Source organism: Myotis nattereri, assembly GCF_964212035.1.
Source record: "Myotis nattereri genome assembly, chromosome: 2".
NCBI lineage: Eukaryota > Metazoa > Chordata > Mammalia > Chiroptera > Vespertilionidae > Myotis > Myotis nattereri.
In genome coordinates, this window is record NC_138076.1 from 120730850 (window position 1) to 120743286 (window position 12437).

Below are 12437 nucleotides of genomic sequence, written 5' to 3' on the forward strand. Positions count from 1 at the left end.
TGTTTCTCAGCCCAGGCATTTAATGTGCTGAACTCTCCTTTTTTTTATGTACAGTCTTATGTTTAACAATTCAGCAGGTTGATAAGTAGAGGTCTTTCCTTTGTTTTCCAGTAGATGGTGCAATAGTATAAATTTTTGTTTTGTCTTACCAGCTTTACTGGGCCCTCCAGGATCTTGGTGGGACTGTGTTCCTTTCACCATGGAGAATGCCTACTATTTTCCAAGGAGGTGAACATCCCCTCTGTAACTGGATTGTCTCATTCTCAGAGCACCACCCCTTGGTGGAAGTGACTGGTGCTGGAGCTCTGGGCCTGTGAGATACTGGTGTACCCTCATGTACCCAAAGGCTGCCAGCAATGCCTTGCGGCTTCTACCAGGTTCCACTGCAATGGGCAAGGGCAGGTAGGAGGCAGATTCGCTCCTCCGTAGCTTTGCTCTTTTCCTAGTAACGGAACCTGCTAGATCTCATCTTCCATACATCTGTATCTCCACTCCTGTCACTGGGTTTAGCCATAGTGTGCACACGCCACTCAGGCCAGAATGTTGGTCTGTCCCTCCGGGCCTCTGAGGTGTCAAACATGTGCACTGCAACCCAAAATCTCCCCTGCTACTGTGTCTGCTAGAATTGTAGCGAGCTCAGGGCTCCCTCTGAGGCTCCCTCTGTCCTTCCTCCCAACCTGCTTCCACTGCTTGTCCAGATATGCCCAGCTTCGGATGTCTCAGAGTGTGGATCTCTCAGACATATTTGTGTACTGAGCAGTGAGACTTTTGTTGAATTATAGTTGTCCAACTTCTTGTAACTTCAAGGGTAGTTATAATCAAGAGGTCTTCCTCACTTGACCATGATCCTCAAGACTATTTTTAAAAGCAGTTTTAGTTTTCAAATAAATTTGAGAAGGTGGCACAGAGATTTCCCATATACCTTTTTAAATCTATGTATTTTAAATCAAATTAGAGAACTATTTCAGACATTAATTTTTTAAAACTTTCTTTCTGCCCCTTTCTCACTCTTTTATCTTTTTGGAGTTCCAGTTAAACATATGTTAGCCCATTTGATACTTTCCAACATGTCACCAAGGCTCTGTTCATTTTGTAAAAATACTTTTTCTCCCTGTTACTCAGATTGAATAACTTCCATTAATCTATTTAAAAATGTAAAGACTCTTTTGACAGTGTTAATCTATCATTGAGACCACCCAGTAAATTCTCAATTTTAACTTCAGTTTTCAAATTTCCATTAAATTTTTTTTTCCTTTTTTGGAGGTTTCCTATCTCTCCTATTGTCAATATGACATTTTCCTTTAAGTCTTCTGAGCACATTCATAAGAGTGACTTTAAAGTCTTTATCTCTTAAATCCATTAGGACTTCTCTGAGTTAATTTCTACTGCATGTTTTTGTTCACTAGGTCATGTTACTATTTCTTTGCATGTCTGGCAATTTTAAAAAATCCAACATCGCATACTGTAGATGATCCATTGAAAAGACTCTGCATTCTGCTATTTTATTCTGAAGAGCAATGAAATTTAGTCTAGAAGGTAATTCAGTTAATAGTTGATCTTGAACATGTGTAAGCTTTGGATTTATCCTTTGTTAGGATAATCTGTTGAAAGCTCTATCTTGAGCTTTCCCAACTTCTCTATCTTGGTAGGGCTCATCCTTAAAATTCTATATCCCCTACAGACTTTCTTGGGGCTTTAAGTTTTGTGAGGCTAGGTCTATAGAAGGCTTTAATTATAGGTCATGCTCCCTACTTCTAAACCCTAGCTTTTCTGTTATCATGGCAAGACATCTGAAGTTTTAGCAAAAACTTTGATACTCTGACTGGGTTGCAAGTACAAATTCCCCAGTATTGCTCTACCTCTAATATAAAAATTCCACTTTCATCCCCATATTAGCTAATCTCTGCTAAGACTTGGAGAGTCCCATCCAGTGAATGTGCACCCTAGTCCTCAGCCAAAAATTCATGGCTTCTTCTTCCTAGTATTCTATTTATATACATTGCATTTTTAATTTACTTAGAACATTTCCAACTACAGAATAAAGGGACCTGAGAAGGTCAACTAGTCAAAGATCTATATAATTTTTAAAACCACAGGGATCTTAAGAGATTTAGGGAATCCTTTCATTTCAGAATGAAAAACTACAGACCTGAAAAATTAAGTGTGAATTGGATTTTCAGCTGTATTATGTTTTGCAAATATTCAGCCTCACCTATTTCAAAATGTTTTCATTACTTCATCTCATTTGATCCTCACAACAACCTCATAAGGTGGGCCCAAGTATTATCACTGTTTTATGGGTTAGCAAACTGGCTCAAAATGTAAACATATCCTTTGCTACAAAGATTATCTTATAAGAGTATTGTATTCAGAATCTTCTGATAGGAAAAGGCTATGATTAAATGGATGAATTACTATCTTCTACATACAAAGCTTGAGGGAAGTTTTATGCATTATAGAAAGAGTAACTATCTATATGGTATTCTCTAGTAAAACTGAAAAGGAAGATCCTGAAAGGAAAATAATGTTTAAAATCCCAAATCCCAGAACACCTCTCAGATTGGTGGTATATTAGTTAACAGATTTCCTTACAATGGGTATTGCAATTTCTCTTATCATTGTGTTTCTCTATCTCTCTCACTCTCCTTCCCTCTCTCGGAAATCAATAAAGCATATTTTTTAACAATAAGAATGTAGTTTCTTCTGTTTGGAAGTTACATCTGACCTTAAATGGCTAAAAGGTGGAATGGATTTAGTGTTGTTTTGTTATTTTTTAATTGATTTCAGAGAGGAGGGGAGAGGGAGAGATAGATAGAAATATCAATGATGAGAAAGAATCATTGATAGGCTGCCTTCTGCACACCCCACACTGGGAATCAAGCCCGCAACCAGGCATATGCCCTGACCAGAAATCAAACCGTGACCTCCTGGTTCATAGGTTGATGCTCAACCACTGAGTCATGCCAGCCAGGCTGAACTTAAGTTTTAAGGGAGAAGAAAGGCAAGGAATATTTAGAGTGATAGATAATTGATTCCAATTTAGGTCATGAGGAATAAAAACATTTGAGAAAAATATTTATAATACACATGCCTGATCTTGTGAGAAGCTGAGCATCATGGTCAAAATTTAGAACTAGAAAGAGATAAGTAACTAATAATTACTACATTTAATAAACACATTTACACCACTGTCCTGTAACAACTCAGAGCTCCAACTAAACAATTAGTTCTGATGAGGAAAGATGTTAAGAACAATTGAGATCACACATTCTGTACAGTGGATAGCATAAAAAAGTTGGATATCAGGGTAGAAAAAGAGGAGGCAGAACTAAAGAGTTAACCAGGACTAAGGAGCAAATCCCAAAGTCCCAAAGATAGTTTATTATAGATCATACAAATTTTGCTTTATAATTTTAATCATGATTAGTCCCACTAGTGTTATTTGTTTATCACTATACTATACATAATACTTTGTTTTCTTTTTTTCAATTCAAGTGTAGAGAACTGTTATATTAATTTATGTGATTTCCTATAGGATATTTAAACCTTAGTATTTTAGGTTACTGTGAAAAATTCTTCCAAGTCTACTAAAAGTCCTATATCATTTATCTAAGGACTCTAAAAGCATTTGATGTTAGTGTAAACAAATATGGCTTTACAAAAAGTACAGATGTTCTTATACTGTTACTAGACTATAATTTGCATAACTATTTTCAATTTTGTGTTTAATTTGGAAGACTGTTATAAATCTGCAAATAGTTTTTTTTTTAAATGCCAGCAACTCTATAATAAATTTTAAAATGAAATACTGCAGAATATCATGAGATAAAATAATTTAAAATAAACTCTTTTAATTATTCAAGGTATAATAGATTGATCACCTAATTATTCCATTCCTAAATAGTCTAAACTTTTCCCAATAACCATTTTCTATACTTTCTTAGTTCTAAGCATATTCTATGTTTCTCTCTCAACAGGCAAGAATTTTTTAAATGTCAGAATTCAGATGATACTATTGGACTCTTTTTAGGTACATATAAAACTTTATTTTCTGTTTGTGGCTAGATCTTTCTTTAGCCAAAAGGCATCTCAAGAGTATATAATTTAGCCCAAAGAGGTTTGGATTTTTCTGCCAAGTTTAATAATGGGATGCTACTTATCAAACAGCTCTGGATCCTCAATGAAACTAAAGAGCTCTTCTACCACTTCTCCTAACAAACCAGTTGTAAGAGTAGTCAAATTCATAGTTTGATAAAAATTGTACTCCAAATGAAAAATTAGTCTTCTAAGTTTTATTTGTAATGCCAACATGGGGTGAGACTGTAGTAGGAGTTTAAATGCAGGGCAGTAAAAAATGAGTCAGCTCACCCTGGCCGGTTTGGCTCAGCGGATAGAGCATCGGCCTGCGGACTGAAGGGTCCCGGGTTCGATTCTGGTCAAGGGCAAGTACCTTGGTTGCGGGCACATCCCCAGTGGGGGGCGTGCAGGAGGCAGTGGATCGATGTTTCTCTCTCATCGATGTTTCTAGCTCTCTATCCCTCTCCCCTCCTCTCTGTAGAAAAATTGATGAAATATATTTTTTTAAAAAAGTCAGCTCATCTAGAAATCTTAACAGTGAAGCTCATAACCTAAATTAATACTTAAAATTTATTATGGTTATTGGAGTAGACATTTATTATTTTCTCCCTTCTCCCATTCATCCTTTCTTTCTTAGGGAAAGGAGCTAATATAAAAGTGGAATTAAAAAAAAATAATGGCTAACAAAACCACAGCATAAGGAAAAGAAGAACCAATGTGGGGACTGCCAATAAAAACATTCCCTCTCGTTAGGGCAGCTAACCAACTCAAATGTTTCTATTGAATAATCATTGGCAGGCGACCAAGTGAACAGTTTCACATCTCGCCAAAATCAAGGCCATCATTTATCTGTAACAGATACTCAAGAAATATAATCATAATGCTAGGAATGGAAAAGAACTATTAAGACATTCCTTTTGGTTTAACTAGGTCAGGATTACTCTAAAAACCTAGACTATTCTACAATAGGAATAGTCTATTGTAGACTATTCAAAGATGGTCCAAAGAATTTTCTATACAAATGGACCATCAGCCTTTTTCTTAAGACTTCTTATTTTATATTCACAGTCACATATATGCATGTTTTGGTCTCTTTTGCACATTGCACTGCCCTCATATTTTTTCTACACTTCAAGTTCTCTAGTTATAATGAACAAGTCCTTTTATTTGTTAAATTAGCAATAACTAAATAATGTAAAATATTTAAATTATGGTAGGTCCTGCCATGATTATAGAGTGAGAAATGTGGTTGTCATTGCCAATAGCCAAAAGAAAGATACTGCCTTTCTCCTTTTAAATTTTGCTTAAACAATTTTGTTTTACTGAAAATCATCACCAGAAAATAGTTAACAAGCCAATAATGCCGACTACTAAGTGTCCCCTGTGCCAGACACTGTTCTCAATTCCACATATTAATGATTGCTTATGTTATTGTCATGAAAACTGAATGAAGCAGAAACAATTATTATTACCATTTTGAAATGAGGAGACCGAGGTATAGAAAGGTTAAATAACTTGAGGAAATTATAGAGATCATAAGTGCTTGAGTGAGAATTCAGACTCAGGCTCCTTTTTCCCGGAAGTATGCTCTTACTAGTTGCCATAAGTAATTAAAGGCAATATCAGGCAGAATTACTTGAAGGGAGTAAACTCCTTACAAATTGACATCAAAATGAAGTAAATTTTGAGCAAAGTTGTAGAAATTGAGACTACCACAACCCTGAACAGATGATTAGCACAACCTGTTCAATATATGAAAAGGAGTCGCAAATGTAGCAGAAAAGTGTCTCTTCCCTTGGTCAGCTTCATAGTGAAAAGAAATAGGAAGTTCACTATCAGAACCCATCCTTCATTCACCGTGTTTTGTGTATAATTACACTTAGGTTAACTGTACAGTTTTTGACTTAAGTTTTATGAATCATTATTTTACTAGTACACTTACTTTTATGCCAAACTTTAAAAAAATCTGTATTTTTTTAAAAATAGGGTTTTAATTCACTCTTCTAGATGAGAAGAACAGAATAACTGTTGTTCCCAACACTTGGTAGAATTAAGTGGTATGGTTGACAGGGCAGTGTAAACAGAGATCATCTGTTAAGAACCACCACTCTCTAGAGCAGATGTGGGGAACACCTGACCCATGGGCCATATAAAGCATGTAAAATCATTTGGTCTGGCCCTGCCATGGCATTAAGGGTGAGTTAATTAAATGTTTGACCAAATATAGCAGGCTAATTTTTTAAGTTAATAATCCTGTATGGCCCTCGAGTGATGTTATAAAAATCCAAATGACCCTTGGAAGAAAAAAGGTTCCCCACCCCTGTCCTAAAGGATTAGGCCTAAAGTGCTGAGGTAATTTATTAAAAGGGAGGTCTTAAACAATTATAATAGGATTGAAAATGAATGACAAAAAAAGGGGGAAATTTAAGTGAAAATTAAAGCACGGACTACTTTAAAACTTTAAGCTCGTAAACCTGAACAACACAAAACTTTTGGAAAACCTAAGAACATCATGATGCCACAGTAATAAATCCTGAGCAATTGAAGAAAGTGATATAAGAGATATGTCATCTGTTGGAGGCAGGGTTTTACACTTTATTTCCAGAACTTTTATTAATGTTGATTAAATTTCTATACTACTTATATAAACTTCTCAGTATACTTTAATTAGTTGCTCCATGCCTTATTGTATATAAGTGCTTGATCTTACAAAATAAAAGTTTTGCTAATTATAGTACTTTTCAGAAATGTAATCTCCAACCTAGGTTGGCAAGAGAAGTTCATAACAGAGTTTAGTACTGTGGTGTGAAAAACAAATTACCTACAATTCCCTTTGCATGGTTTAAAGCAGCGGTTCTCAACCTGTGGGTCGCGACCCCTTTGGGGGTCGAACAACCCTTTCACAGGGGTTGCCTAAAACCATCGGAAAACACATATATAATTACATATTGTTTACAGTAGCAAACTTACACTTATGAAGTAGCAACGAAAATCATTTTATGGTTGGGGGTCACAACATGAGGAACTGTATTAAGGGGTCGCGGCATTAGGAAGGTTGAAAACCACTGGTTTAAAGTCAAGCATTCTTTAAAAAATTATTTCAGCCTGGCCGATGTAGCTCAGTGGTTGAGCGTTGACCTACGAACTAGGAGATCACGGTTCGATTCCTGGTCAGGCACATACCTGGCTGCATCCGAGTGTGGGGCATGAAGGAGGCAGCCAATAGTAATTCTCGCTCATCATTGATATTTCAATCTTTCTCTCCCTCTCCCTTCCTGTCTGAAATCAATAAAAATATATATTTTTAAAATTTATTTATATATTTTCAAAGTCTTAATAATAAAAGAAAATTCTTATACAAATACTAGAGGCCTGGTGCACAAAAATTTGTGCACTCGGGGGGGAGAGGGGGGTTCCTCAGCCCGGCCTGTGCCCTCTCGCAGTCTGAGACCCCTCGGGAGATAACGACCTACTGGCTTAGGCCTGCTCCCGGGTGGCAGAGGGCAGGCCCAATCCCTAGGTGCAGCCCCTGGTCGGGCTCAGAGCAGGGCCGATTGGTGAGTTGGGGCGCCTTCCCCTGTCATACACAGAGCGGGGCAGATTGGGAGGTTGCGATGCCACCCTCAGTCATGCTCAGGGTAGGGCCGATTGGGGGGTTGGGGCACCGCCCCATCACACTCAAGGCAGGGTCGATAGGGAGGTTGCGGCGCCACCCCCTGTCACGCACAGAGCAGGGCCCATCAGGGGGTTGGGGCGCTGCCCCCTGTCACGCACAGAGCAGGGCCCATCCGGGGGGTTGGGGAGCTCCCCCCTGTCACTCACAGAGTAGGGCTGATAGGGGAGTTGGGGCACCACCCCGTCACACTCAGGGCAGGGCGGATCAGGGGGTTGGGGCGCTGCCCTCTATCACCCACAAAGCAGGGCCGATCAGGGGGTTGGGGCGCCGCCACTCTCACACACAGGGCAGGGCCGATGGGGAGGTTATAGCTCTACCCCATCACACACAGAGCAGGGCCGGTGGGGGGGGCGGGGGGGAGGGTTGGGGCGCCGCACCTTGTCACACACAGAGCCGCAGGGTGATCAGGGGGTTGGGGAGCTCCCCCCTATCAGGCACAGAGCAGGGCTGATCAGGGGGTTGGGGCGCCTTCCCCTGTCACGAATAGAGCAGGGCGAATAGGGAGGTTGTGGCCCCGCCCCCTGTCACACACAGAGCCGCAGGGCGATCAGGGGGTTTGGGCGCTGCCCCGTCACGCTGATTCTGGTGCTGGGAGGCCTCTCAGCTCCACTGATCCCGGTGCTGGGAGGCATATTACCCTTTTACTATATAGGATAGAGGCCTGGTGCACGGGTGGGGGCTGGCTGGTTTGCCCTGAAGGGTGTCCTGGATCAGGGTGGGGGTCCCCACTGGGGTGCCTGGCCAGCCTGGGTGAGGGGATGATGGCTGTTTGCAGGTGGTCACACACCCTTCAGGGTGGGGGTCCCCACTGGGCTGCCTGGCCAGTCTGGGTGAGGGCCTGAGGGCTGTTTTCAGGCCGACTGAAGCTCCCAACTGCTCCTTTTTTCTTTTTCCTTTTTTATTCTGGGCCAGCTTTAGCTCTGGCTCCACCTCTGAGGCTTCTGCTGCTGAAAGAAGGTATCTGGTTTATTTCGGTTCTATAATCGAAACACTGTATAATTCCAGCTCTGAGATCCCGGCCTCGCTGAAAGCAGGTTTCTGGGGTTTTGTTTAGCTTCTATATTTGTTACAATGTTTCTTAAACTGCAGGCTCAGAGGCCGGCAAGGCAGGCGGGGAACGTTGGAGTCCTCCGTCACTGCAAGCAAGCAAGCCTCATGTTAGTTTCAAGCTGCCTGGCTCCCGGCCGCCATCTTGGCTGGCAGTTAATTTGCATATCTCGCTGATTAGCCAATGGGAAGGGTAGCAGTCGTACACCAATTACCCTGTTTCTCTTTTATTAGATAGGATGCTACTATCTAGCTATAAATAGTCATTTGAACTGAGTGGGAGAGATCTGGCAAGTAAAATTAAGATATTAATACATAGAGAAAACAAAACACATACACACACACACACACACACACACACACTGTTGCTTCAGCAGGGCCAGTTTCTGTTAGAAAAATCACATATGATACTTTGTTTCCCCCAAATTATATCCATCCTTATTCTATTTTCTTAATTACTTTAACCCTTGATTTAATTTTCTTATTCACTCTATCTTCTACCATGTTCTAGGCACAGTTCCCAGACCTCTTCAAATGAAATGACTTTACTCTTTCCCTTTTTAAATTTATCTTTATTGGTGAAAGTACTATAGATACCCCCCTGCCCACTATCCCCTTTCATCCCACTCCCACACCATCCCCAGGACTTCCCCACACTATCATCTGTCCATGGGCTATGCATATATGCATATAAGTCCATTGTTTAATCTTTTCCCGTCCCCCTCTTCCCCCCACGAAATAAGTAAGTCTGTTGTATGCTTCAATGTCTCTGAATCTTTTTTATTCAAAATGACCTTATTCTTTATTACCCAAGAATTATGTCTACTACTCCACCTCCAAATATCAAGCTTCAAATTATATTACCAATGACAAAAAACTTGGCTTACACCACTTGCACTAATTTGCTCCTAAGAAGGATATTTGCAAGCATTTCTCTCATGATGATATGATAATCCTAACCTCTCCCTATTCCCCCAGCATATCAATCTTTTCATCACTTCCAAGACCTGATCAACTGCAATGCTTTGCTAAGAGATTAGAATCTCTAAACTTTGCACTGTGGCATAATAAAAGCAGGTGGTACCCCTACATGTGCTTCCTCAATTCTTGGGTCACTGTCATGACATCACAATAAATCAGGTGCCATGAAAATTCATACTAAGGTTTGATGGCAAGATCCTCTACTACTCTATAATTCTGGTATTCAACACTCATTGGTACTTCAAAGAAGCAGAAAAGATGTAATGTTGGCTTAAAGCACTAGCTGGGCTGAGAAAAATGTGTTTACATTAGGTCAGAGATATTGCATATTTATGCAGAGAAGAAGAAACTAATCGAAAGTGGGCAAAGATTGCGTGAGAAAAAATTAATGGAGGAAGACTGAAGAGGAGGGACCAGTGCTTAAACTCTGTGATAAAGGTAAGAAACTAGCCTTTTGAAGATGGAAAAATATTTCATCTGAGACAGAAGACAACAACAACAAAAAAATACAGGTAACTGCTGAGAAAAAGGTAACTGAGGGATCCCAGGACAAACTTGGTTTCAGTAAAATGAGAGTAGGATAATTAGGTAGGGGTGAGGGCTGGGAGTTTAAAGGAGATAGTCCTACTGGACTTTCAAAAGATACTTAATTCTGAGGAGAAGGACACCAGAATTTTTCAAAGTCACAGAGGAAAAAAAAAGAAGCTATTATGTACTAGTAGATGTATATATGCGTCACAAAAAATTATTATTTCAGAGAACCACAAGATGTGAGGCAAGTAGGAAAATATATACAGCAAAATTTTGCTAAAAGTGACAATTTTGTAAAAATTTACTGGTGAGTCAAAGAAGGACAAGTATCACATGATCTCACTTATTTGTGGAATATAATGAACAACATAAACTGATGAACAAAAATACTAGATCCAGAGACGTAGAAGCATTGAACAGTCCCTCAAACCTCAGAGGGAAGGCAGAAGAGGATAGGCGGTAGAGGAGACATGGGGGTAAGAGATCAACCAAAGAATATGTATGTTTATAAGCCATAACCAATGGACATAGACAATGAGGGGTTGAAGGCTGGGGCTGGGGGGCAGGGACAGGTTGGGAAAGGACAATGGGGGGAGGGGACATATGTAATACTTTCCATAATAATTAAAAAAAGAAAAACAGCATGTAATGGGAAAGATATATTGAATAAGAATTTGTCTCCCACCAAATAGCAATTAAAAGTCAGTGGACAACACATCGAAGATAAATTTTGGAAATATCAGAAGGAATGGAATTGTAACTGGAATTTAATCTTCACTGTTAGAATAATAAAGATGTTATTATTTATTTATTTATTTATTTATTTATTTATTTATTGCCTAAAGTTTCATATATGTTTCTTTTTCCCCCAATCGACCTCCCCCTCCCCCGGCCCAGCCATTCCCACCCCGGGCAAACCCCCAAGATATTATGTATCTTTGATAAAAAAAAATATTGACTGGTGAGTGCAAAAAATGTTAATTGTTAAATATGGGAGATAGGTGTATGACGATTCATTATATTATTCTCTCTACTTTTATATACCTTTGGAAATGTTTATAATAAAGAAATATTTTTAAAAACTGCTTAGGCATTATATGACCTCAGGACCAACAGTCATCTCAATAAGCTCAACAATTTGCCAAAACTTTCCAGAAGATTTCAGAAATTTCAGAGATCGATTTGGATACAGATACTCATACTATACGTATCTTATACATATACATATAAGAGGAGTAAAAATAACTCTATTTGACTAGGATTTGCTCCAAATTTGTTCTAGGGAGTAAGAAATACAGGTTAGCATTAGCATTAAATGTAGGCTATGTGTGTCAGGGCTAATAAAAAAGGGCCAGAAGAAGAAAGCAATGAGAAAAAGTACTTCTACTAAGCATGTGTATGAAGAACAAGATTAAAAATACTTACTTCATCTCCAGAACCTCCTCTAAGTGTTTCCTTCTCTCTGCCCGAAGATTGGTCAAATGAGTTTCCTTTTCTGCCAGAGACTGTTGAGTAGAGGACAGTTTTGCTTTCATGGACTCAAGTTCCTGCTTTACCTTCTCCATGGCCATCAGTAACTCCTCCACCTGTGATAAATATGGAAAAGAGAAAACCTGATTCTCTTGATCAATTACAGTCAGAGGACTGGGCAATGGGCAATTCCTGGGCCCACCAAATTGAAAACATACACACATAAAAACTTCTGTACACTTCTGGATCATATATATATATATATACTAGAGGCCCAGTGTACGAAATTTGTGCACAGGTAGGGTCCCTAGTGGCTGTCGGCTGCTAGCTGGGGCCTCCCTTCCCCTGCCTGCTTGCCACCAATGCCCCCTGGTGGTCAGCGCACGTTTAACTCCTGGTTGGTCGAACTCCCACCCATGGGAGTTTGCATATTAGCCTTTTATTAAATAGGACATATGGCAAATAATGAATAAATCTCTGATCATCCCTCCACTATAATTCTTTTCCATTTCAGCCAGAAAGAACTTTATTTTCTTTTTGATAAATGCAAGGACATGTAAGTTCAAGAAGGGACTGCCTGTCATAGATAATCCTTTTTAAGGAATTTATTTAGAAATTCCCCAGAAATTTCCATGGAAATAACAACATAATACAG

At 39.4% G+C, this 12437-nt stretch overlaps 1 protein-coding gene across 1 annotated transcript in view; it reads right to left on the minus strand.

The window, feature by feature from the left end:
- ERC1 (ELKS/RAB6-interacting/CAST family member 1) overlaps positions 1 to 12437 on the minus strand; it is a 443495-nt gene that overhangs the window by 167384 nt on the left and 263674 nt on the right. The window contains exon 15 of the mRNA XM_081083645.1: positions 11738 to 11898. Coding sequence (XP_080939771.1) covers positions 11738 to 11898 — 161 coding nt within the window. The remainder of the gene's footprint in view (positions 1 to 11737; positions 11899 to 12437) is intronic.